The 27,599-nt window shown below is 48.6% G+C and overlaps 1 protein-coding gene across 1 annotated transcript; it reads left to right on the top strand.

The window, feature by feature from the left end:
- The first annotated feature begins 670 nt into the window (after positions 1–670).
- ZW10 (zw10 kinetochore protein) lies at positions 671–20,269 on the top strand. Its single transcript, XM_048827431.2, has 16 exons — positions 671–863; positions 1,967–2,101; positions 3,254–3,355; positions 4,254–4,331; positions 4,486–4,645; positions 6,313–6,462; positions 7,194–7,385; positions 8,350–8,513; positions 9,656–9,838; positions 10,420–10,658; positions 12,619–12,690; positions 14,150–14,319; positions 15,574–15,704; positions 16,219–16,350; positions 17,864–18,066; positions 19,389–20,269. Exons 1-16 carry the CDS (start codon positions 747–749, stop codon positions 19,507–19,509), a joined length of 2,349 nt encoding a protein of 782 aa, XP_048683388.1. The 5' UTR covers positions 671–746; the 3' UTR covers positions 19,510–20,269.
- The last annotated feature ends 7,330 nt before the right edge of the window (positions 20,270–27,599 follow it).

Below are 27,599 nucleotides of genomic sequence, written 5' to 3'. Positions count from 1 at the left end.
CCCCAACCCCCGGCCCCCCCCAGCCGCCGCGGCGGCCCCAACCCCCGGCCCCCCCCAGCCGCCGCGGCGGCCCCAACCCCCGGCCCCCCCCAGCCGCCGCGGCGGCCCCAACCCCCGGCCCCCCCCAGCCGCCGCGGCGGCCCCAGCCCAGGGCCCCCCACCCCGAGCCGCCGCGCCCCGCTATGGCACCAGCCCAGGGCCCTCCCCGAGCCGCCGGCCCCCCCGCCGCGGCCCCAGCCCAGCTCCCCTGCCCGAGCCCCCCCGGACCAGGTCCTGCTCCCGAGCCGCCGCCCCTTACCGCCGCCTCTGGGCTGCTCCCGCGTTCGAGCCACATCTGGCCCGCGGCACCGCCCGCCCTTACCGCCTGCCATGCGCGGCCCGGGGGCGGCTCCTCCCGGCCGAGGGGCGCCGGGCTCGGGTCTCCCGGTTTATATTCCCCGCCCCGCGGCAGCGGCCCAATCAGACGGGAGGGCTCGTTCCCTCGCTCGGCGGCTGCGGACCAATAGAAAGAGGGGGGGAAAGAGCGAAACGTTCTGAATCGGTATGTCCCACGCCGGAGCTCGTAGGCCCGCTCTGCGTGGTGCACTCTGGGAGTTGTAGTCCCGTCCGGGCCGCCTGAGAGACATTCATGGGTATTGGAGTCCCGGAGTAGGGGGCGGGCGGACTCGTTTTCCCCGTGGTGCCGCGCGCTGGCGGGCTGCTGATGCGGAGGTGGCAGGGGGTCTGTGACCGGGCGCTGCGTCCCCATGGCCGCCCCGTCCCCCTCGCTGGTGGCTGCGGTGCTGGCGCACTCGGGCCGGCTGGAGAAGGAGGATCTGGGCACTCGGATCGCCCGGCTCTCCCGCCGGGTGGAGGAGCTGAAGGTGGGGCCGGGAGGGTGATCGGGGGGGACCCCGGGGGGCAGAGGGGGGACCCGGGGGGGCAGAGAGGGGATCCGGGGGACTGGGGGGGACCCGGGGGGCAGAAGGGGATCCAGGGGGACTGGGTGTGGGGGGACTCGGGGGGGGCAGAGAGGGGATCCAGGGGGGCTGGGGGGGACCCGGGGCGCAGAGGGGGGATCCAGGGGGGCTGGGTGTGGGGGGATCCAGGGGGACTGGGGGGGACCCGGGGGGCAGAGGGGGGATCCAGGGGGGCTGGGGGGGACCCGGGGGGGCAGAGGGGGGATCCAGGGGGGCTGGGTGTGGGGGGGAACCCCAGGGGGGGCAGGAGCAATCTGGGGGCTGGAATATGGGGGGGACCCCGGTGTGTGTATGTGTGTGTTGATAGGGGCAGAGTAGGGGTGCTGGGAAGGGGGGAGAAGAGAAGGGGACTCCAGGGGGAGAGGGAGTGCTGGAGGTAGGGGATGATTGTGGGATCGTGGGAGGGGGGAGTTGGGGAGTAAATTAAGGAGGGATAGAAAGGCTGTCGGGGGGGTCCAGAGAAGGGAAGGGACAGGGTGTGAGTATGGTGGTGGTGACACTGGAGTGTCGGGGCACCAGGCATTAGGGGGTGGGTAACGCTGAGGGGCGGTGCATGAGGATCTGGATGGTGGGGTGCTTTTCCTGCCAATGTTTGCAGGCTGTAGTGTTGGGGGATCTGTGCTGCTCCCACCTTGGCCTGTGAGACGTTCCCTTTGAGCTACTTGCCTTTGTCCCGCTAACTGCGAAATCATTCTGCCCATCTCAACAGTGTAGGGTTGCAGAGAGGGCTGTGATGGGGGTGGGAGGCTTTGGCCCTGTGGTCACAGCTTTGGGGTTTCTCTCTGTGGGTGTTTAGGGTTGCCAACCCTCCAGGATTGGAGTCTCCCAGAATCGGTATCAATCTCCTGGTGACTATTGAAAGAAATCTGGGAGCTTTTAATAGGGTATTTTAAGAAAATGACATTACATCATGTTGGAAAAAAATATCTCCCAGAATAGCTTCAGTCAGAGTTGGCAACCCTATGGGTGTTTGTTTTTCTGATCCTGAGTCCATCCCTTCTTCCTAGGGCGAAGTCTGCAACATGATTAACAAGAAGTATAACGAGTTCCTCCCGAGCATGCAGAGCGCTGAGGACTTGGTGTCACAGGTGGACAGTTTGTCCAGCAACATCGACCTTCTGAAATCCAGGATCGAAAATGAGGTGACACAGCAGCAGTTTCGCTTCATCTGTATCTAGCAGCTTTCATCAAAGCAATACAACTCCACTGATATGCAGCCATGAGCATGCTGCACAGGAAGGCAGGGGAGGGGGAAAGAAAGATCTTGGCTAAGGATTCCAGGATGAATCTCCGCCTCTTATAAAGGGTGCCCTTGACTGAAACATACCAATTTATGATGTGTCAGACCTGGGATATAAATAAAGGGCGGGCTGTAGCTTTTTCGTTAATTATGTTGCTGAATGGTTTTCCGTGGTGCTCATCACAGTAGTTTCAGAGCCCCTCATGTATATTAATGTATTTATCCTGTAAACCTCCCTGCATTGAGATAGGGAGGAATCATTCTTATTTTGCTGATGGGGAAACTGAGGCACAAATAAGTGGAATTACTTGGCCAAGGTCACAGGAAGATTCTGTGCGGAGCTGGGAATTGAGCTCAGATTTTCTGTATATTGATTGCAAGTCTGTCCTTTCCCAGCTTCCTGTGGCAATTGACCTGTTTATATTTTTTGTGTGTGTCGTCCTTTCTATACTCCTGGACTAATTCTCTTCGCTGTCCTCTGCTTTGCCACTCTGGCTTTGAAATGTAAGTTAGAAAGGCTCTAATGCAGGTGGGATATAAATCTGGATTTTTTTTCTTCGCAGAGGAGCATGATCAACTCAAAAATCATACAATGTGAAAATAACTTTTACATCTGATACTAATTATGCTATGTTAAAAGTGAAAGAATCTTAAACATCCACTTTACTTGTCTCTGTTTATTTGTTGCTGTGTATTTAATTTATGTTTCTTAAGGTATACAGTAACAATCAATGACATCAGTTACACTTGTCTGTAGTGAATTTCAGCTTCAACTTCCTAGTGCTGCAGTATTTAAGGTACAAACAATGCAGGAGATGAGCATGCAGTCAAATGCACTAGGTAAATACAATGGGGAAATAGAAGCTTTTCCCTTCTAATGTCTTTCAGTTAGAATAACCTTAGGTGTTGGCTGTAACTTTGGGGGGTACGTATGTGTCAGGCAGCATGCTGGTGTTGTCATGTCGGTGTTACTTTTGAAATAGAAATGGCTCTCATCGCCTTTGGTTACTGTAAATGAACTGCTCAAGGCTTGAGGTCTGTGCTGCTGTTCTAGGTCCAGCAAGACCTGAATGTGGCCGTTGCAGAATTTACTGAATTGAAGCAGCAGCTGGAGCGAGACTCGTTGGTTCTGAGTGTGCTGAAACAGCTACAAGAGGTGAGGAAGGAGGCTGGGGAAATGGCTTCAGATTGCTATGTGTTTCTGTATTTTTTTTTTCACTGACATCTTCCTAGGTCTCCAGAGTGAATAAATAATCATGACTCTTCTATCGCTATTCATGTCATGATTTTAGAAAGTGCTCTGTAATCTTAGAGCTGAAACTTATTTTGTGTGTGATTATAAAATCATAGCAATGTAGGACTGGAGGGGACTTCACTAGGTCATCTCATCCAGTTCCCTGCACTGAGGCGGGACCAAGTATTATCTAGACCATCCCAGATATGTCCAAACTGTTCTTAAAAACCTCCAGTGACAGATTTCACAATCTTCCTAGGTAATTTGTTCCAGTGCTTAACTACCTTTACAGTTAGGAACTTTTTCCTAATGCCTAACCTAAATCTCCCTTGCTGCAATTTAAGCCCATTGCTTCTTGTCCTGTCCCTCCTCAGCCTTCTCTTCTCCAGACTAACCAAATCCAGGGGTGGTTTTTTTTCAATCTTTTCTCATTGATCATGGTTTATTGACCTTTAATTATTTTTTTTTGTTTTTCTCCAAATTGTCCACATCTTTCCTAAAGTGTAGTGTCCTGAACTGGACACAGTACTCCAGTTGAGGCCTTATCAGGGTTGAGTAGAGTGGAAGAATTACTTCTCGTGTCTTGCTTACAACACTCCTGCTAATACATCCCAGAATAATGTTCACTTTTTATTTGCAACAGTGTTACATTGTTGACTCATATTTCGTTTCTGATCCACTATAACCCCCACAGTACTCCCTTTCCACAGTACTCCTTCCTTGACAGTAATATCCCATTTTGTATTTGTGCAACTGATTATTCCTTCCTGAGTGTAGTACCTTGTATTTGTTTTATTTAACTTATATTTAACTCTTTCAGTTTGATACAGCTATTAAAGAATATAGCACTGCATTACTGGAAAAGAAGTATGTTGCAGCAGCTCGCCATCTGGAAAAGGTAGTAACAAGCTTCTCAAGTATATGTAATTATATCTCTTATGAATATCATCAATAAATATCCCGTGATTCCCTTATGTTAGCACTTGCATGCCATCGGATCAATTTGCCTGGTGCCCGTGCTCTGTGCATAACTGTCGTCCTCTTATTGCTAGGCACGAAGTAGTCTGAAAATGCTAGAATCCCGCAAAGGCTTTGAGCTGAAGGTTCTGAAAGCACTAGGGACGGAGCTGACGGTGCAGACACAGAACATGCTCTATCACCTGGGAGAAGAGTGGCGGCAAATGGTTTTGTGGAAGCTGCCTCCGTCAAAAGGTGCTGAACATCTTAGTTTGGTTCAGTGACAGAAATGATCCTGGCTTGAAAACCTCTTCAGAGCTAGGAAGTTAGTTAACATAGGTGAGCTAGGATGGATTCAGCTAGCCCTTCCGGCCAGTGGCATATTCCTACGTGAGAAGGATTGACTGGAGGCAGTGCTCTTTGAATTTCACACCGTATGGGGGTGGTTTGGAGCTATCACAGGCAGCTTGATTCATTCAGTGGCTCTTAAAATTTACTTGAATTGTTTCTTCTGGCGCATACAGCAGTATTTCCTAGTGAGTGATACAGAGAAGCCCAGAGAGTTCTCCGCCTCTAGCTCCTTTCTCAGCCATGATGCAAAACCTGAGAGGTTTTAGGATTTCCCCATATTTTATGTGCTGCTCATCTGCTCCTGAGGAAACGAGCTTGGACAGTATCAGGTTGTGCGTTACTGAGAAACTGACTTGGCCCATTAGCTGGGTGAGGCTTCTGAAATCTTTCGTCAAGATGAACATGCTCACCCAGCATAGACTCGTTTGGCAGGTTACACCCCCTTTCTCCTGTTCCTTGGAGCCCGCTCTAGTCCCAGGGTGAGGAGGCAATGAAGGAATAACAAAGTGCTGTTTTGAATGAAAAAGTGTAGTTATGGTGAGGAATAAAATAGAAAGGATAAGTTTCCTCTGACCTATTTATGGTAGAAATTGGGCTTAGTTTGCCAGATTGTTGCACAGGTAATTGAAATGGAAAACTGCTGGTAATTGAAACTATGTCTGAAGTGATACTGATTCTTTAACACCTGTGGGGTGTTACAGCTTCCTCTGTTCCATGTAAGAATACCCCGTCCATATCCACATGTTAGCGTCTCTGTTCAGAGCGAGCTGTGTGGGTGCAGCATGTCTGATGCAGAAGGATTTTTCCAATTCGGTTTTCTGAGGAAGTTCTCCTCCTTGGAGACCCACTTCAGTTAGATCTTTCAAGTGACTTCAGTTTCATTTTCTTGTATATAACTGTAGCTCCTTGAGCATGTCAGGAAATCCAGATTGCTTTAGCTCAGCCTTACAAATTCATCATGAAAACTTACCAGTCCAGGCATTAAAATAGACTCACCCACTCTTACCATGACGACTATGAACACACTAATGATATTTGACTTCAGGTGAGCAGAATTTTGCCAAGCTGCTTTAGATAGTTAGGAAGAGGGTAAGCAACTGACACATAGCCAGTGCCCAAATGTATGTATCTCAGTACCCTCTGTACCACAGAAATTCCTCATTTAAAAAAACAAGCTCATGCCTCAGTTGAGTTTATATTGGAGGAGGAAAAGTCATTAGGGCCAAAATGTTCTTTACATCTTAAATTTGCATAGAAATTGAAATGGGGAAATTGTATCAAGACCTGTGTAAAAGACCAACACAAGCAGTTTGCAATATGCCGCTATTCAGGAGATAACGATTCCGGTGCCAACTCCCAAGGCCGGCAAGGGCTGATCATTATATGGGAACCAGGAGCGGGACACTAGATCCCAGCCACTCTTGAGATCTCCCTGACTTATGGTCAGGGAAATGAGGTAAAGAAAGGAGAGCTTAATGTTTTGTTTTAGTGCCCATCCAAGAAGTCCTGTAGACTGTCAGCTCCTCTCTAGCCCAGTTTGCATTGTAATGGAGATGGCTATGCTCTCTTAGAAATCAGCAGTGCAGAGACGGTGATGCAGACGGAGTTGCATTTATGCACCATGCCATTGAAGGAAGATCAGATCGCTGGACCACCTGTTGCTTCTGTGCTCCAGGCATTTGCTGTCCTTGGAGAACTGCACACCAGGCTTAAACTTTTTGGTAAGACAGGCCTTTGTGTCCCATTAAAATGAGCTGTAGAGAGACCTGCTGTTAAATAGTGAATTTGTTTCAAGAATCTGCCAGCGTGGGACTGGGTTCCATTGTCAGTGCAAAATAAGGAACAGAATGTGGGAAGAGGGAGGCATTTTGTTAATGGCCTAGCCCTTGGTCAGATAATTCAACCCTTCCCTTGTTACACTTTCCTCTTCCCATGACTCCTATTAATGTGGAACTGCCCTGAATTATTTATCCCTCCCTGTCAAGTTGTTTTATTACTTCATTTTGATCTGTGGTTTTGTGGCTCGATGGGCTCATGTTGAAAACTGTTTTCTGGTTGTAGTCCCCTCCCTGGCACAGAGCCAGGCGTTAATTTCAGGCTGTTGCAGGTGATTATAATCGCAGGTTGTAGTAAAGCAATTTGCGAGCTCTGCCAGTTGCCAGCATACAGTTTCACATGGCTGGTTTTGTAAATAGTTTATCATTTGATTTATAAAATCGTAGGCTCTATGTCTGAGTCCCCAGTTGTATTTATATGAATATAACATGCTTAAACCAAACACTCTGCCTCAAGAACACTCCTGATTTTACAGCTACCCCAGGGGAATGTTCCTCGACCTGAATTTGAGCAATCCTAAAACCGAGGTGCTGGTCATAGCTAGTCCACTGCTGGAGCAAAGAGCCTACTTGACTGCATATGGCTGCTGAAGATTATCTTTCTCTCCCTTTGTCAGGCCAGTTACTGCTGAAGTACATCCTCAAGCCACTGATTTCTTACCCCTCCCTTCGGCCCCTGCTGGAGGAGCAGCCTGACACAGTCGTCTTGCACTTTGAGTCTGCGGAGCCTAATCTGGAGCATCCATCCCCAATAGAGGTTTTTGGCAAGATCTCGCTGGTGCTTGAAGTTCTTCACACACACTTGTTGAGTAAGTAGTTCATCCCCTGAAATTAGTGTGCGATGCTGCTCTCCACGGCTGGCTCGTCGAACTGTTGTGGAGGCCACTTGGAACGGTTAGCAGGAAAACAGCACTGGTTTCCGCCAGGGCGCCACTGCTCCCCGTAGCAGTGCCTGGGAGGTTCTGCTATAGCTCAGTGAGGCTTTGCAACGCTTGGGCAGCTTTGAACACTGCAAAACTGCGCTTGGTTCCCTCTCCTTTGGGACCCTTTCATCTATCCAGCTCTGTTGTGCTTCCTCCTGGTGGCTTTGCAGACCGTCTTACCTCCTCTTTTCGTGAGAAGTGTGTGGGGTATGGGGAGGGCATTTATACTACCAGAAGATGGGAATTCCTGAACGAGGAGTCACTTCTTGAAGACTAGTTTAATTTCGTGGTCTCTTTGAGGAAGGAGCCAGCAGCATTGAAATGAGAAAGTGGGGTTTGAGTGACAGCATCTGCAGTGACTCTGAGCATTCAGGAGAAACCAATACCATGAAAATGAAGAACAAAGAGTACTTAGCTTGTAGAGGATCTAAGAAATGCTTTATTTCTCTGTAGAAAGAGTTGTTCTCAGATGACCAGTATGACTAGATCATTGCTTTGTGAGAAGCTCTGGGGAACTTGAGGAAAAAAGCTTGAAATGCATGATACAATCTACGCAAAATTCCATAGAGGACTAGTCATGGTGGAGGATCTCTTCACGAAGAGTGAATGGGGCACATTCCAGGCACTGAACAAACTCCATGGGAACACAGGTTCAGTCTACATTAAAAATCTGTTAGTGACTCAGGAGGCAGGGAATTCCTGTACGTGGCCCGAGACCAGAGAACATCAGATGAAATGGAACCATTGACAGTTCCTGTTCTGAGCTCTCAGTGGGGTATGGAAGGGGTCAAGAGGTCTGCCCCCTGGACCATATTTAAAAACCCATTTATGTTCTTTCTTTTGAATCCAGATGTGTCTCTCGATGAGTGTGGGGAAAATGACAAGGACTCCAAAGTGGTATTGGCAAAGATGCTGGGTGACATGGTTTGGGAGGAGGTATCTGGCTGCCTCATTCAGGAATGTCTGGTGTACTCAATTCCAGCAAACAGCAGCAAACTAGAGCAGTACGTCGAGGTAGGACTCAAGACATTTAAAATCCATGCAACGTAAAGCCTGGAAAGGCAGATTCTACAATAACGGGAATTGTCTCTGATCTTTATCCTCTGCTTTCAATAGGAACTTTCAAAGTCCGTCTCTGCCTTAAGCAGTGTCTCATATTCCTGCAGTGCCAGTAATGGTGCAATGTTTTTACTACGTATTTTGCTCTCTTCTGTATCCTAGCATAGAAATCAATCAGATGCAGTTAAAGATAGCAGCCCTGAGTCTGAACAGCAGCTCGAACTAGCCTCAGACCTCTTGCTTTTGCTAAACAAGCTGCAATCACCACAAACACTCTCGTTATAAAGAAGAGAGGGTGGCAGTGAGGGCTGGGACTTACTCCCTCCATCGTCCAAAGTTGACCAAATCTGTTGACTTGCAGGGCATGCTGCTGAAGGCATACTTCCTAGATGATGAGGAAGATTGGTAGCTGGCTGACAAGCCAAGTTCCTGTGGAAATTATTTCAGTGCTGCTGAAATTTAATTGAATTGTGTTTACTGTATGATTAATTGTGTTACAGCTCTTAAAGCCCTGGGCAAGGGTCTTTATTATTTTAAACCTAAATAAATAAAATAGAACTTAGTCCCAGTTCACAAATGGTATTTAGTGCCTAACTCCTGTAGAAATCAATGGGAGTTAGGCACCTAAATACCTTTGCGATGCTGGGCCCTAGTCTGGTGAAAGGTGCCAGACTGACACCTGGAGTCTTTTCCCCAGCAGAGCAGGTAGCAGCAAAGCTTCTCCCATGCCGCTTGTCTGCAGGGAGCCCCTCTCTTTTCAGTTTCATTCACTCCTTGGCACTGTGGTTGAGATTGCCAGCACAGGGCGGACAGTTAGTGTCCACTGTACTATTTTTGTTCTGGACACATGTTCAACTGAAACAGGGCCACCGCAGGGCTGTCAGGTGGTCACAGTTTGGGGTCATTACTGACTGGAACCAGATCCAAAGCTGTAACCTAGAGCATTTCCTACCCTTGTACTTCCTTTGCACCCACTCTGTGCCTTCTGTTGAAGAATGTCTGGAGAATGTCCAGCTGCTTTTGATCCTGCCTCTTGGTTATTACAACTCACAATCCATAAGAGTGTGGAAATGGTTTGTGTTTAACTCTCTTCTCAGGTGATTAACTCCACGGAGGAATTTGAAAAAAGCTTGAAGAACATGGGGTTTTTAAAAGGAGATGCCACGGACTTACTGAAATACGCCCGCAATGTCAATTCCCACTTTGCTAACAAAAAATGCCAGGACGTGATCGTGGCAGCCAGAAAGTTGATGACCTCAGAAATACACAACACTGTAAAGGTGCTAGAGATCACAATTTACAATGCGTATTTCTAAGAAACCATCTAGCTGTTGAAGGGGAACAGCTTAAAAACACTGAGTCTGGTTTTTATAGAGGATTGGTTTGTTTTTGTTATTTGTGTGAACTCTGCAGGAAATGGTTGCTCCTTAAAGCTTTGGGTAGCCCTCAAGTGCATTTTCTATAGGGCTGATATTCTAACTAACAAGCTGAATATGATTTTTTAAATAATGGAATGAAGCCTTCCTCAGAAAGCCTTAGCTGGTTTTCTGAGGATCATGACAGCTAATAGAAATGTAAAGAGAAAAGATCCTTTAGATGGTGCTTAAGAATGAGATAGTTGCCTAGTATGCATCACACATTCAGCTGTTATCATGCCATATACATTTGTGAGCCCCTTAGACTAGCTCCCGTGGAGTCCCGTGGAATTCACAGCCTGGTGTGTGTGTTAGTCTCTAAGGTGCCACAAGTACTCCTGTTCTTTTTGCACATAGGGTCTTTGTAATTCACTGTTAAACTGCCTTATGCTGTCTCCGTTCTCTGGGAACTAAGTTGTGATGTGTGCCTCTTGTTTCCTCCTTAGATCACACCTGATTCCTCGGTAGCGATACCAAAACTGCCTGACCCTGGGGCAGGTGATAATTTAAAAATGCAAAAAGCCTCCAAAATGCTGCACAACAAGCTGATAAATTTGGAGAATGAGACCAAACTGAGCCAGCACACATTCTCTCTGCCTACCTGCCACATCAGTGTATCTGTGGAGAAATTAATGGAGTTGGCGTATCAGACCCTGTTGGAGGCTACAACCAGCACAGATCAGTGGTAAGAATTCTGAATTGGTGGGTAAAGCCCAAGGGACGCTCTTGGTATCAGGACACCTGATTACAGGCACCAACACTAGAACGGGCAGAAAATGTAATTCACGTAAAAATAATCAAGGTGAAATTGTTAATGAAAGCTGCATATTTGCCAGTTGGAGACTGAATCCCCAGATTAATCCAGCAAACAGGAACAGCTGCCATGCAGCCTTCCTTGCAGTGCCCTGGTGGCACAACATCTAGTGGTGATGGCCTCTAAGGGTGTGTTGAGATGGGCTTTATTTAGCTAACATGGTAAAATGCTAGTGTGGACAATGCAGTTCGTAGTTTTCAATCATGTTAGCAGATCAGGATAAAAACCGGTGCCTTGTCCATGCTAAAATCTTACCATTTGTTAGCTGACAATTAGTGAAAAGGACTTTTTTCCCAGCCAAGACAAGGTGTTAGAGTGTCATTGCCGGTGAGGGTGAGCTGCCTGTTTTCTTACCACATCATCACCCGAGTGAAAACAAAGAACCTGAGTTGTGCATTAGGCAGGGATTTCGAGGAGCCAAGTGTCCAAGGCTGTATTTGTCTGGCCTGATAACTGGAGACTGTGGCTCTGGTTGGGGAGGGAGGATTGCGTACAGAGTGCCCACCATTCTGCAACAGCAGAGTGTTAATTTTTCAGGCTTGTGTGTGTGTGTGTGTGTGTGTGTGTTCGGAGGGGAAATGCTGTCTCCCTGGTTAAAGATGGATTTCAGAGGTCTCATTCCTGACATGTGGTCTGTGGTTCTGGAGTTGGCCTCTATCTTGTAGGTCTTCCTTGGGTAGCATTGCAAAACTCTCAGGAGTGCAAGCAATGCCAGCTGCTCAGCCTCGATGTGACAGGCTTACCAGAGAGCTTGGGGGAAGCCTTGGTAAGATTTCCAGGATGCTGCCTGTGGCTTACAGACTGTATTTGCTTTCAGAACAGGTCTGTAAAAGCCTGTGCTCTGGGGGTAGATTGCACACTGCCTAGCACATTGGTCCATGAAGGGGGGCTCCTGTTCGCGACCGTAACACAAATATTTGATAGTAATAATAGTTGCTATTCACAAAAATGTGTGCCCCTCGCTATTCCCTGTGCCGTGATTATTATGTTAGTGGAGGTTCTTTTCCCCCTACCCGTGAGGAAGAAAACACATGGCAAATGGCTGTCTGCAGTTCCAGAATGAACCGTGCTTTCAGCAGTGTGTGTGTCCTTTGCAATGCGCGTTGTGGAGAGAGTGGCATTCATTGGACCTTAGCGCATGAATATAGAGGAACTGCAGGTGCAGCAGGACACCATGGTGAATGAGGTTGGAGCCCCAAAGTTTTTGGTGACTGCTCTTCCTATTCAATATGCAGCTAGGTCTCCAAGTGGAAAGGCAGAGCTAGTGAGGGCCAGGGGTTTACCATATCTGCCTTGACCAAGCATCTCGGTCATCTCCTCTTTGCAGCCTCAGGTACGGTTTTCGGAAGTGTCTCTGGGTGTGTCTACACTGGCGCTCAGAGTGTGATTTCCAGTCTGGCTTGAGTTCTGATCGAGTTAGTGCGCTAAAAAGAGCAGGGTGGCCACAGTGGGACAGGCAAGCCGCCCGAGCATGTACCCAGAGTCTCATATGGGAACGGCTAGCCCATCCTGTCATCTGTGCAGCTCTGGCTGCACTGCTATTTTTAGCATGCTAACTTGATCAGCGCCAGCCCAGATGTGCCTCTCCACGCTGGGAATTACACCTGGAACACGACGCCCAATTGCCTTCCAGTGGAAACTTGTGCTGCTAAGTTACTTAGGCACTTCTGAAAATCATCCCTTAGTCTCTGCTGGTTATGTTTGATGTCAGGGTCCAAAACACAGCCATTGAATTCTTTCTCCTTTCAGCACTGGATTAAGAATGCGCTGCTTGCTGCATGCATTAGTTCCAACTAGAAGATTGTTAACATGAACTTTGTTTGCCTTGCAGTTGTATACAGCTCTTTTACTCGGTGCGAAATATCTTCCATTTGTTCTATGACGTCGTGCCAATTTACCACAAGTAAGTGAGTGAGTGTTACACAGGGGCCTGCTTTGGGGGGGAGGAGCCAAGCTATTTATGTATAATACTCCTAATGTATAATACTCCTGTGCTTGTCCTGGGTGATCTTTGGTTTGGTGGACGGATACTCCCTTCTCCCTTTGGAAAAACAGCACTCCATCTCTTTTAAAACCCCCTCATATAATAATAATACATAGCTTTTATATAGGGCTTTTCATTAATAGGGCCACTGGAGAATCTTTGACTGTCTGCAATCTTACAACAAAGGGAAACTGTTTTTTGTGTGTTTCATTAATGTGAATAAACTATTTATATCCCTTCTGGACCCTGTGTATGCTGGAACACAGTCAGTGCTAGCTACCGCTAAAGCATTATCAAGCCTGGTAGAACAGCTTTTGTCAGCTGTCACCAGACATGGCCAAAGGTAGCTTAGTCGAGTACTTCTTTGTGGACTGGTGGATTGGTATCTGTTAGCACAATTTAAGCAACAATTTTTTAGGCTAACCCCTACATGGAAATGGTTTGTATGCAGCTCATGTTACAGTTGGGTTGGAAACTTCATTCCAAGCCTTGCTATGGACACTGCCCATAGCCTTTCAACCCAAGTGTGGCTTGTAAGACTGTTCCAGGATGTGTTTCCCTGCCCCCATCTGCTGGTGTCTTTTCCTTGGGGAAAAGCAGTGGTAGGAAAGGGTTAAAATCCAAGGCTACAACTGGATTTGAGGACCCTTAGCTCTGGCGGGCCCTGCCACAACCCAGTGCTTTCCTCTCCTTTTGACACTGGTGAGAGTTTCTTGTCGCCTCCCTTGATTTCACCTTCCTGCTATCATCAAATGGCTTTCCTGCTTCTAAGTCTTCACATTAACTATCATTTGAATCTAGACATGGCTAGAGTGTGGGCATGACTACACTGAAAACACTACAGCAGACCTGTGTCGCTGCAGTGCTTCAGTGTGGACGCTGTCTGCCCGATGGGAGGGGTTCTCCTGTTGGCCTGGGTAATCCACCTCCTTGAGAGGCGGTAGCTAGGGTGACGGAAGAATTCAACCTAGTGCTGTCAACATAAGGACTGAGGGCAACTTAACTACGCCGCTCAGGGGTGTGGACTTTTCACCCTCACCCCCCTGAACATCATAGCTATGCCGAGACCAGGTCTACAAAGGAAATGATGTTGTGCTACCCTCTCAACATGTAGTTTCCATGGTGTGTGAGAGTCAAGAGGCCACATGCTTTTATTCTCGCTAACTGTCCCCCATGATGCATGTTGCTTTTGATTAGTTAGCATCAGCATTGATCTAAGAGTGGAGGTAGCCTCTTGCCTATTGAGTGTCTGACCTCTTGAGCATTTCTGAAGTATAGAACAATATCAGGATATTTATTTTATTTTTAGAGGCCCAGATCTGATTTTAAAAAAGTCTCTTTATTTCTTCCCTTCTCTTCCTCCACCTTCCTTGGGTAGAGAGAACCTTCAGAAATTACCACAGCTGGCTGCCATTCATCACAACAACTGTATGTACATTGCCCACCACTTGCTGACCCTGGGGCATCAGTTCCGATATCGCCTTACCAACATCCTGTATGATGGAGCAGCTACTTTCGTAGATCTGGTACCTGGCTTTAGGAGACTTGGTAATTTTACCTTTGAAACTGAAACATACTGACTAGCATCTCATCCCAGCATTTGTAATTGAGTGATTTATAATTTAAATGTGACTTGGTGGTAAAAGAAGTGGACTAGGAATTAGAAATCCTGGCACTGTGTGACCCTCAGCAAGTCACTTAACTTCTTTGTCCCTCATTTTTGTTATCTGTGTAATGGGGTAGTGCCTCAATGGGAGATGGGGGCTAGCTCTGAGGCTTAATTAAGCTTTATAGAGCATTAGAAGAAAGGTGCTACAGAAGTGCTGAGTATGATTAATGTTACACAGAGTAATATTGGTCATAACATGGTTTATTCTACATCAATATCCAATGTAATTTGTTAATCCTGTTGATTTCAGTGGGAGTTTGCGTACCCAGGTTTACATTTTCAGTTCCCTGATGCTGTCAGCAAGGAAGTTGCTGTGCCAGAGTATGTCTTTGCCAACTTCCAGGTAGCATTTGAGGTATAACAGAGGAATTCCCAGAGTGCAGAATCCTAACATTTGGTCTGTGGCCATTCCGGTAACGCTAAGGGGTGGTCTCCTGTTCTGCCCTCGTTTGATTAGAGCAGCCTTCTTCTTTGGCTACTGGTGGTATGAATCCTTGTTCTGAGATTACATATTATACCCCCTGCATTTGATGAGAAGGCTGCTCTGTTTGGTAGAGCCCTCTGCCACTTCACAAGTTGGCAAGATAGCCTTTGATTGTCCCTTTCTGTATAATGATGCACAGTTCCAGGAATGATTTTTTTGTACAATCAGACACCAAGCTCACATGGACACTCTGGAACCTGCTGTCCTCTGTTCTGAACATTTGCTAGATTGTTGTAAGAAGCCAAAGAAACAAAATGCAGAAAAAACTTTCAATGTATTGATCTGACAAAAGCAGGGAATCCATAGTTAATGCTTCTGCTCAGATTTTCAAGTTGTTTATTTTATCTTGCATTGTAGGAATCAGATTTGTGTGAGATCTCACATACTGTGGGTGGGTGGGTTATGGGTGCAATTTCATCTTCCCTGCCTGTGTGACGGACAATGTATGCCTGGCAGAATGGTACCATCTGGCTGTTCTGTGAAACTGGAAAAGGCGAATGTATTAGTCTTGTAAAAATTGATCCTAATTTTATGGCAGGTTTATGATTCCAGTGCTGAATGTCTCGGAATAGGCAAATCAGATTTAATGTGGACATCATCTGAGGCTGTGAAATAAATGACTTCTTCCTCCTCTCGTTTGCTCCTCCAGGAATGGAGTGTTTTCTGGCCCAGATGCGTGTGCAGAAAGGAGAGCTCCTGGAGAGATTGTCAAGTGCAAGGAATTTTTCCAATATGGACAATGAGGAAAACTATTCTGCAGCAAACAAAGCAGCAAGGCAGGTGAGTGATGCCAGCCAAAGGGCTGTACAGACCCGAGTGTAATGTGTCTGTGTGGTTTTCCCCTTTTAGTAGCAGTAGGAATTCTTAGCGCAGATATAATGCTTGGCGTTCAAATACAGTGGAATTGAAACAACGTTTTTTTTCTTTTTTTGATACGGGTTTTTTCTTCTCCCTGCTTTCTTTCCCTTTTGTAAAAGCTGAAAAATGTTCGTTTTGATTCCATTCACTTCAACTCAACATGAAAGGGTTTTTTTTATTTGAATTGCTTTCTCAAAAAATTAGAAGATTTTGGTAAAATTTTCATGTTGTTTGAAATTTTTCAGGGAAAAGAGCTTTTTTTGCACGGGGACCACTTCTAGATCCAAGCTTAAAAATACTAGTTTTTTTCTTAATATGATACCTTATTGCCTTCTCCTGCTTTTGAAATCTAGTTTATAACTGTGTAATTACCTTATCATCTTTAACATCTATCTGTGTTTATGATTCTGGATAAGATGGAGTTGTTATCTTCCAGGTACTGCACCAGCTAAAGAGACTTGGCAAAGTATGGCAAGATGTGCTTCCGGTCAACATCTACTGCAAGGCCATGGGGACCTTACTGAACACAGCACTTAGTGAGATCATTAATAGAATCACTGCCCTAGAGGTAAGGGGTGATTGTATGTGCTCTGCATACCAAGGATCAAATGTAGTTCTAAATAAGGCACTTGTTTACGTTACAGATGAGCTTTCAAGAACCAGCTTTCAGGGCACTCTGGACTTTCACTGATATCTAGGATCCAGTGCAAAAGAAATACTTCAAGCTTCCATCACCCAGAACCAACTGAGACCACGCACACAAACAGGGTGAAATCCTGGCACCATCGAAGCCAATGGAAATGCTCCTACTCACTGTAGTGGAGTAGCTGGATTTCACCTTTTAGTGTTGAATTGAGTGGGTGGTGCACCCTAGGGCTTAGCAAAGTGTAGTAGGGATGATGGAGTTTGTAACGTGTTTGCAAAGTTTCAGAGGTGGTTTATCTGAGTATTGCTTAGAGCACTTTTAGTCATTTTGAAATTTCCTGCAAACCAGGGAAACTGAAAATTTTTGTTTCAGAAACATCAAAAACACCAGGATTCCAAAATGAAATATTCTTCTGGGACCTCCAGCAGCTGCTCAGTGAAACGGACATAAATCATGTCCGTTTCACTGTTGCCCGCTACTGAATAGCAACTGTTAATCTGATATGAATCCTAGGGTCTGCTGGCTCTGGGGACCCCAGGGCTTCCAAACTCCCAGGCCAGCTGGCTCTCCAGGCTGCCCAACTCATGCAGGCTGGGGAGCCAGCTGACCTGGTAGTCCTGCTCAGTGGCAGGGAGCCTGGAAGCCCTGAGAGCCCCAGCTCCCTGCTGCAGTGGTCGGGGGCCATACATTAATCTGTCTTCACCCTATCTAGGCACCATATACTGAAATGAGTGCATGATCTCAGTCCCAGATTTTGCTCTGTTTAAATAATCTGGTTGTTTCTACCTCTTTCTCTCTTGTATTTCCCTATTCTATGTCTGTTAAGCGATTGGCAGGATATGCTGGGACAAGTAGTAAAATGAGCATATTAAATTGTTTAAAGGAAATACCATTTCATACCAAATGACTGAAATGTGTTTATCCATCTGATCCAATTGTGATCTGTACACAAGTATACCTGCAGAGAATTAGACCGATAATGCATCTCTTCTTTGTATGAGCTTCTTTACAGGAAGATTGCTATGGCTGTGTCTGCTAATAAATGTAAAGCTTATATTTATTAGGCTGGCATAGTCTGAGCGATTTCCCTATAAAGTGTTCAAGCCTTTATAATCATGTTCCTTGCTTCTCAGTAAGATGTTCCGCATTCCGTTAAGACATATGTGCTCTTTGAAGCAGACACAGATACTGTGCTGAGTGGATGCCAAGAACTTGTTGAAATGCGCACATTCATAAATAAGTTCTCTTGGCCTAGGAAGAGTGGCAGATAGGAAGCTGAAGAAACCTAGTGTCTCATGTGGTATGTTAAGTATGGTTCAGATCACTGTTTTATCTTCACAAAGCTTTCTGGTCTTTTCATGTCACTTTCTGCCCTAAGCACGAGAAAATACTTAATGGTTCCTTTGAACAGTGCTCCCCGTTTGTGCGATTTCAGGATATCTCTGCCGAGGACGCCGATAGATTGCACTCCCTGTGCAGGATCATGCTGGAAGAAGGACCTCTGGTTTTCACTCCATTACTGGAAGAGAACAAAAATAAGAAATACCAAGAGGAAGTTCCAGTCTATGTGCAGAAATGGATGATGTTCAAAGAGCTGATGATTATCCTGCAGGCCAATCTCCAAGAAATAGTAGATCGGTAGATGTCTCCTTTCTTCTAATACCCACAGGAATTTTTTCACAGTGTATGGAGTTGATGGATAATGCCATCAAACTTGCAGTGTTCTCAATTCAAGGAATGCTGTCTGCTTGAAATCGAGTTAGTTTTGGATATTGCACCTGCCAATAGTCCCCCCTTTTTCTTTTTTGTGATTTTTATGCATATTCCCTCTTTCTTTGCGAAAGACCAACCCAAATGGGAAAATGATGGACTGTGCAGGGGAGGAGTGAAAGTGACTATCCACAAAATGCTGCCCAATGCCCAAAGAAAAGTGTAAAACCTAACCAATATGTTTCTCTCTATTCTCTCATAAATCAGCGTAACCTTAGGCCTGCCTTGTGTATCTCATTGCAGCCACCTTGGCACTCTGCCCATCACTTTTGATGTGATCTGTGCCTACTTGCTGTTTACTGCAATTATACCAAAGAGTCAGGCTTTCCTGTGTGGCCAGTTTGAACTTCAAAATGCTGTGGCTTGCTCCTTTAGACTGGCATGGGAGACTCGCATGAATTTTACATGAGGGTTGGACCAAAATATCTCTGAGTGCAACACTAACTGGCAGTAGATGTCTGGAACCAGACAGTTCCCATCCACAGTTGCGCGACAAGCACCTTTGAGGGGTGTGGATTGCCTACTGTCTTCGGCAGTCTTCACTTTGAGGCCCAAAGTGTGTGGAGAGCAAAGAGGAAAATCAACTTCTCCCCTGTATCAAAGAGCTCTGCCACAGCCTGTACTGTGAGCTACTTACAGCTGCTGTCAGAACAACTGGAGATATTTCTGAATGCTCTGGTTCCACCCCAGGTCTTGCAGTCCCAAGAGATGCTGACTTTGTTGGACCCAGTAAATACAGGCAGAGCAGGCTGTAAGTTTATTCTGAGCTAGATGCAAAGTAGAGAGAGCCCTGTCTATAGTGAAAATTCCTAGGAGCAGGTCCTGCTGTTACATCAGTTGCTTTATAAATATGACCATTTTAATAGTGGACACGTGGTTAGTGGGTCGGTAATCAGATACATCTGAAGCTGTTGGAGCAGGCAGTGGTTCTTTGCCCTAGAATTAGTTGTAACAGTACCCAAACTTCATATCACTGGGGTGAGAGGAAGTTATGCAGGCTAGAACTGTTCTTGTAAACTAAGCATAGTTGAAATATTCAGGAGTGTAGGACTGGTTGTGGGGAGCAAGATCCAGAGAGCTGGATTGATTTCATTAAAGGGGTCAGAAGAGCTTTTGTAGAAATATATATTGGTATTAACCTGCAGTTGTATAGCTCAGTAAAACGACGATTGCCTTTTCCTCTCTTCCAGATGGGCGGATGGCAAAGGGCCCCTTGCAGCCGAATTCTCCCCCACTGAGGTAAAGAGTTTAATCCGAGCCTTGTTCCAGAACACTGAGAGGAGAGCAGCGGCCCTTGCGAAAATTAAATAGCCTTATGCTTACTCCTGTACAGTAGACCTTTTCCTGGAAAAGCAACAGTAAATCAGGTTTCAAACTGTTATTTGGATTTAACCCTTTTTATACCGATGTCTAATAAGTTTAGCTTTATGAAAGCACTTCCTGGAGGCCTGACCAATGGGAAAGTAACTTCACCCTGCTCAGTATCTATAAAATAAATGTAGCAAGTTAATGCAGCTTGGCCTCCAAAAGCAAAGGAGAGTAACTCTTTGACACTAGCTGTTGCTGCTTCATCCACTACTCAGAGACAGTGGTGTGCAGTAAAACTCTGGCTCCTGACATGTAGTCTACCAGCCCGCACCCATTTCGAGCAGTAAGGGGTAACTTATCAGATAGAAGAATTTCACGGCTACCACGTTAAGCACATTTGTTGAGGTCATCACTGAGGTGGCGGTAGATTCTGGAAGTGGTGCAGTTTTTCTAGATCATACAATGTTTAAATGGGACTGGGCATCAAATTTGAAAAAATCATAAAATCACAAAAAGGGCCGTAATTCAGATGCATAGTTTAATTTTGACCAAAATTGGCAGACATTTTTTAAATACAAATCGTACTGTTTTGGAAAGTTTGGGAAACATTTAGCCCCAGGTGAGCAGTTTTATGCATGTTCCTGCACTTTTTTGCCTTTGGTTAAAGCAAAAGTCTGTAGTCACACAACAGTAAGAGCTTGTTTGTACCATGTAATACATCAAAATATTTGTCATTATTTGTAGAATAGACTGATTTGAGATATTTTTTCTGTCTGTTATTTTTACTAAGTTATGCAGATGACAAGATCCCCACCCCCTAATTATAAAACCTATTTTTGATGTTGTCTGCTCGGCCAGAGACAGAAGCCTAAACCACACATGGTACATATGTAATTTCAGTAGCAATCCATGTGAACGCCTTATATAACAGTAATGACTCTTTGTAGAAGGGCTGTGGAATGTTTTGTATGAATATATCATGTGAATAACAAAGTATAGCCGTGTGCTCTCAATGTAACCCCTACTTCTAACGATGGGCTATTGAATGTCTAATGCTGCACCCCTTCAAACTATACTCACATAGTCTCAGTAATATGCAGATAGTTGAAACATTTCTGTGCCCCCCGGAAGAGTCGCTGCTGAGTTTGATACTCTGCTGCTGCACTCGTCCCTGTCACAGCTGCGTGCATGGGAGCACAGCAAATCTTCCCTGCGGCAGTCGCATCTCTTCGTCGCACGGGCATTCTCACCGCCCCGCTGCGCAAAGGGCAGGGCGGCTTCCGGAGCAGGCAGCACCACCACCAGGGTAGGGACGAGACAACCCGTGCTGTCTGTCACCCATCCGGGGATTACAGGGAGCACTTGAGCATACTGAACTTGTTGCATGATTCCATGTGAGCTGATAATTTGCACGTTTCAGGTGCCACCTCAAAGAAGCCACTGTTGGTAGCAGTTTCTCACTTGTTTTGTTCTTAGCAAACAAACCGTAGCCCACGTTCTCCAGAGCTGCTTGCTCATACTGCAGCACAGTGAAAATACCAGTGAGACACAGGCTGCCGCCTCTGAAAAAGCTGCAGTTAGCTACCGTCTAATCATGCCAGTGATACTGAGCAAGGGCGACTTGACTCCGCTACTTCTGGGTTCTTCATTAACGCTTTGGCTAGTCAGGTCTGTCCACGCCATTCATTCAAAGTAACGGGCCTAATTTATAAAGGCACCAATGGGCAGAAATATAGTTACCTCCTAGAGAGTCGTATCCTCTTTAATGTGTGAGTGTGACAAATCCGCAGTGCTGTGTAGTCTACTGGTTTGGGTGCACGCCCTGAATGTAGCGGTTTCAGGTTCACATCTGCCTTTATGCTGGCTAAGAAGGGGTTTCAACCTTGCTCTCTTACCTCAAGTGAATGGCCTAAATGCTGAGCTAGGAGATATTGCAAGGGGCTGGCTCCCTCAGGATTTCCCATGGAAGGTGGGCTACTGTCATTAAATGATTAAATAGTCACTGGGCCACAACCACCCTGTGAGACCCCTGTAGTCCAGTGGTTTGGATGCTTTCTCCTAAAAGAGGGCAGGTGCCACTTCAGAACCCCTTTATGCTCCCTCTTGATTGATCACCTACCTCTCAAGTGAATGGCCTAAGTGCCCGGCTAGGAGGTAGGGGGATGAGGGGTCTCCCTCAGTCCTTTCTGTTGAAGATAGGACACATTCAGTAAATATTAAATTAGAATTGGGCCAGCAGCTAAGTGTACCCGCAAAGTAGTCCTGTGGCTTGGGTACTTACCCAAGACGTGAAGACGTACTGGTTCAAATCCCTTCCCCAGGAAGGGAGGAGCAGTATCATATCTTACTCCTGAAGCGTTCCGCTTTACTATATATTAACCGAGGCAAAGGAAGCTCTCCAAGCCCTCTATGGGGGTTAAGGTGTTCGCCTGCCGTGTGCATGCTCCTGGTTCAACTCCCCTGGGTGCTGTTTGAGATGGGAGGGGGCGCCTCAAATCCCCTTTGAGTCCACGGATTCAATCCAGGACCACATCTTCTCAAGGGTTTTCGCAACAGACAAAGGGAGGATTGGACCCCACAGCGGCCACAAGCCAGACCAGTAGCGTAACCACTGGACTACATAGGAAGCTGCTGAATTGGTTGGCCCAAATAATATTTCATTAAAGTTGAACAGCTTCACGGGCAAGAGGAAGGGATCACGAGACCCCCCCACCACTGGAGCTACGGAACCGCAGAACACAGACAGCCTGTAGGGCAGCGCTCGTCAAAGCCCCCCACAACCTTCCCAGCAGAGAGAAGGGGGATTTGAACAAGCCAGCCTCTTAGCCCCTCTCTGAAGCCTAACCACGGAATCAGAGAGGGAGCCACAGCCTGTAACTGGGCTCAGGGCCCTTCAATTAAAGTGTAAGAGCTTCAAGTGAGGGTGCTCCCGTCACTCTAGCCCAGCACCCAATGATTAGGGCCCTCACCCGGGCGGTAGGTGAGCCCTTCGCAAATCCCTTGTGCTCGTCCGGCAGAGGGGCGAGTTAGAAGGTGAATGGCCATAATGCATCAGACCCATGGCCCAGCTAGCCCACTGTCCTGCTTTCCGACGGCGGCCAACGCCGGCTGCTTCAAAGGCAGTGAACAGAAGAGGGCAAGTCTCAAGCGATCCGTCCCGTCGGGCCCCCCTCCCGGCAGCTGGCCGTCAGCGGGCGAAGGACGCCCGGACCACGGGGCTGCGTCCCTGTCCGTCTTGGCTAATAGCCACGGATGGACCCATTCGCCACAAACTTTCTCAGTTTTTCTTTTCGAATCCACTTACAGTTTTGGCCCACCCCACCTCCACCGGCAACCACTTCCAGAGGCTGAGCGTGCGTTGCGGGGCCAAGTACTGCCTTTGGTTTGGGTTAAAGCTGCTGCCTGCTCATTTCAGCGGGTGACCCCTGTTCTTGCGTTGCGTGAAGGGGTAAATAACACGTCCCGATTCCCGTTCCCCACCCCAGTCATGACTGGCTAGCCCTCTGTCAGATCCAACCTGAACCGTCTCTTTGCCCAGCTGAACCAGAAGCACGCTCCCCCCCACCAACCTCCCTCACCGGCGAGGCCCCGAACCACGAGGTTAAAAGTTACACGAGGGGGCCTCTGCCTCCGTCCCCTGGGCTGTTTTGTGGGGCGTTGGGCCGGTCCCTAACCAGCTCACGCTAAGTCACCTGAGGGGTTCCTGGCCGTGGCTGGCAAGCAGAGGGCTGTACCTGGGAGGGGAAGACGCTGGGTCGGTTTCCTTCTCCCCGCCTGATGAGCTGCAGGGAGTTGAAGAGGGCTCTGCAGTCTCTCAAGCGTGAGCCCCAATACTGAAGTAAAGAACCGCCTGAGGAGGTTTGCTCGTTGTAGCTTGTCGGGCCTGTGCCACTTCCATGAAGTGGTAACTGGCCAGCCTTGCGACATGAATCCCTCTGTAGTCCAGTGGTTTGGGCACTTACCCAGTGCGTGGGTGATGCTGGTTCAACTCCTCCCCCAGCTTGCTGAGGAAGGACTTAAACAAACAGCCATCTCCCTGGTCTCAAGTGAGTATCCAGCTTCTGGACTAAGAGGGATTCTCCTGGGGCACGTGGGCCCCTGTGCCTTTCTTTTTCTGCTGAAGCTGTTCCACTTTTACATGACATATTCATGGGGCCAGCAGTCCACCCAGCAGCCCGCTGTAGTCTGGGGGGTGTGGTGTGCGCCCAGCGTGTGGGAGGCCGCGGGTTCAAAGCCCCTTTCTTCTTGCTGAGAAGGGATTTGGACTTTGATCTCCTGCCTCTCAGGCAAATTGCCTAGGTGCTGGGCTCGGAGGTTTTCCCATGTGGGGGCTCTCTCGGTCTTTTCTGTTGTGGGAGGGCCGCGTTCCGTTACATATTCATTGGGGCAAAGGCCACGCAGGCAGGCCTGGGTAGTCTAGTGGCTTGGCAAGCTGCCCAGCATGTGGGAGCTTGGGGTTCAAATCCCCTTCTTTCTTTCTTTCTTTCTTTCTTCTTCTTCTTGAAGAGAAGGGGCTTGAGCCTTGATGACTTATCTCTCAACTGAAAGGCCGAAGTGCCTGGTGAGTGGGATGTGGGGGATCCCTCAGTCTCTTCTATTGAAGGCAGGCCACTTGCAGTAAATATTACATGAGAATTGGGAACCCCACCCTCCAGGATTCCCCGTGTAGTCCTGCGGTTGGGCTCCGTGCCCCCGAAGCAGTGAGCCGCTGGTTCAAATCCCTTTTCCGTTTGTTGAGATCAAGGCTTGGGTCCTTAACCTCTTGCCCTGCGAGCGTTCCGCTTTCACTATGTATTAACCGGGGCAAAGGAAGCTTTCCAAGCCCTCTGTGGTATGGGGGTTAAGGTGTTCGCCTGCCGTGTGCGTGCTCCCGGTTCAACTCCCCTGGGTGCCGTTTGAGACGGCCGGGGGCGCCTCAATCTCTTACCGCTCCAGCCTTCCACTTTAACTATATATTAACCGGGGCAAGCTAAGCTCTCAAGTCCCTCTACGGTACGGGGGTTAGGGCGCTCGCTTGGATTGCGGGTGACCCTGGTTCGCATCCCCGCTCGGCGGGACAGGAGGGCCTCTGGCGGGTGAGAGGAGGCCCCTCCTAGCTGAGCAAGAGGCCCGGCACAGGGCCTCTTGCTTTTTTAATTAAAGAGGCAATGCTGCGCTACAGTAAAACCCCCCTCTCACTCTTGTCCACCCTGGTCAGGATACACGCCCAGGTTGTGGCAGACCCCAGGGCACTCCCCTGCTCTTTTGAGGGGTGTGAACTGGGGGCCGCCACCTCCTGGGGAGAGTCGCTGGCGAGCGATCCCTGTCCGAATCCCCTCTCCGTCCCAAGAAGACAACGGCCTCTTGAGAAAGAGAGGGGCTTCGGACAAGGATGGCCCACCCAAAGGACGGTCGCCTAGGAGGCAGGAAATCCCTGTGCAAATCCCTGCTGAACGGGCAGCTGGGGGATTTGAACCAGGATCTCCCCCAACCCAGGCGAGTATCCTAACCACTGGACTAGAGAGTGAGGGTGGCCGTGAGGCCGGCCCACAGCCCACTTAACTAAAGTGGAACAGCTTCAACGAGCAAGAAGGAAGCAGGCAACCCCCTCGCTAATAGAGAAAGGTCTAGGGACACACACACACCCCCCCCCCCCCCCAGGGGAGATTCGAACCCGCATCTCACGCACCCCAGGCACCCAGTGTGACCATCAGCCTACGGAGGGTGTTGCAGCAAAGAGAGTCCCAAATACCACTTAATTCAAGTGGAAGAGCTTTGAAAGGCAAGAAGGGAGGCACCCCCAGAAAGATGGCCGCCCAGGCACCAGAGGAGATTTGAACTCACCTCTCGCCCACCCAAGGCGCACAGTCTAGCCATCAGCCTACAGAGGGAACGGGGTGTGCCTGAGGCCCAAATACCATTTAATTAAAATGGAACAGCTTCCACAGGCAAGAGAGAAGTTGCCCCCCTCTGGCGATACCCCAAACCTACCAGGCCTGTGGTAGGCGCTCATCTCCAGCCCTTTTTAGCATCAGCAGACCTGGGGAATTGAACCCACAGCCCCCACATGCCACACATGAGGCCCAACCGCTGGACCACGGGAGGAGTGGTGCCGGGCGCTTTGCCTGAAGAATAATAGTTAATTAACGTGGAACACCTTCTACGAGCCAAAAAAGCGAGGGACGCCACGGATTCAATCCAGGACCACATCTTCTCAAGGGTTTTCGCAACAGACAAAGGGAGGATTGGACCCCCACAGCGGCCACAAGCCAGACCAGTAGCGTAACCACTGGACTACATAGGAAGCTGCTGAATTGGTTGGCCCAAATAATATTTCATTAAAGTTGAACAGCTTCACGGGCAAGAGGAAGGGATCACGAGACCCCCCCACCACTGGAGCTACGGAACCGCAGAACACAGACAGCCTGTAGGGCAGCGCTCGTCAAAGCCCCCCACAACCTTCCCAGCAGAGAGAAGGGGGATTTGAACAAGCCAGCCTCTTAGCCCCTCTCTGAAGCCTAACCACGGAATCAGAGAGGGAGCCACAGCCTGTAACTGGGCTCAGGGCCCTTCAATTAAAGTGTAAGAGCTTCAAGTGAGGGTGCTCCCGTCACTCTAGCCCAGCACCCAATGATTAGGGCCCTCACCCGGGCGGTAGGTGAGCCCTTCGCAAATCCCTTGTGCTCGTCCGGCAGAGGGGCGAGTTAGAAGGTGAATGGCCATAATGCATCAGACCCATGGCCCAGCTAGCCCACTGTCCTGCTTTCCGACGGCGGCCAACGCCGGCTGCTTCAAAGGCAGTGAACAGAAGAGGGCAAGTCTCAAGCGATCCGTCCCGTCGGGCCCCCCTCCCGGCAGCTGGCCGTCAGCGGGCGAAGGACGCCCGGACCACGGGGCTGCGTCCCTGTCCGTCTTGGCTAATAGCCACGGATGGACCCATTCGCCACAAACTTTCTCAGTTTTTCTTTTCGAATCCACTTACAGTTTTGGCCCACCCCACCTCCACCGGCAACCACTTCCAGAGGCTGAGCGTGCGTTGCGGGGCCAAGTACTGCCTTTGGTTTGGGTTAAAGCTGCTGCCTGCTCATTTCAGCGGGTGACCCCTGTTCTTGCGTTGCGTGAAGGGGTAAATAACACGTCCCGATTCCCGTTCCCCACCCCAGTCATGACTGGCTAGCCCTCTGTCAGATCCAACCTGAACCGTCTCTTTGCCCAGCTGAACCAGAAGCACGCTCCCCCCCACCAACCTCCCTCACCGGCGAGGCCCCGAACCACGAGGTTAAAAGTTACACGAGGGGGCCTCTGCCTCCGTCCCCTGGGCTGTTTTGTGGGGCGTTGGGCCGGTCCCTAACCAGCTCACGCTAAGTCACCTGAGGGGTTCCTGGCCGTGGCTGGCAAGCAGAGGGCTGTACCTGGGAGGGGAAGACGCTGGGTCGGTTTCCTTCTCCCCGCCTGATGAGCTGCAGGGAGTTGAAGAGGGCTCTGCAGTCTCTCAAGCGTGAGCCCCAATACTGAAGTAAAGAACCGCCTGAGGAGGTTTGCTCGTTGTAGCTTGTCGGGCCTGTGCCACTTCCATGAAGTGGTAACTGGCCAGCCTTGCGACATGAATCCCTCTGTAGTCCAGTGGTTTGGGCACTTACCCAGTGCGTGGGTGATGCTGGTTCAACTCCTCCCCCAGCTTGCTGAGGAAGGACTTAAACAAACAGCCATCTCCCTGGTCTCAAGTGAGTATCCAGCTTCTGGACTAAGAGGGATTCTCCTGGGGCACGTGGGCCCCTGTGCCTTTCTTTTTCTGCTGAAGCTGTTCCACTTTTACATGACATATTCATGGGGCCAGCAGTCCACCCAGCAGCCCGCTGTAGTCTGGGGGGTGTGGTGTGCGCCCAGCGTGTGGGAGGCCGCGGGTTCAAAGCCCCTTTCTTCTTGCTGAGAAGGGATTTGGACTTTGATCTCCTGCCTCTCAGGCAAATTGCCTAGGTGCTGGGCTCGGAGGTTTTCCCATGTGGGGGCTCTCTCGGTCTTTTCTGTTGTGGGAGGGCCGCGTTCCGTTACATATTCATTGGGGCAAAGGCCACGCAGGCAGGCCTGGGTAGTCTAGTGGCTTGGCAAGCTGC

This window comes from Caretta caretta, chromosome 22 (assembly GCF_965140235.1).
Source record: "Caretta caretta isolate rCarCar2 chromosome 22, rCarCar1.hap1, whole genome shotgun sequence".
NCBI lineage: Eukaryota > Metazoa > Chordata > Testudines > Cheloniidae > Caretta > Caretta caretta.
The sequence above is the reverse complement of the archived record's forward strand: the minus strand, read 5'-3'. Positions and strand labels throughout refer to the sequence as shown.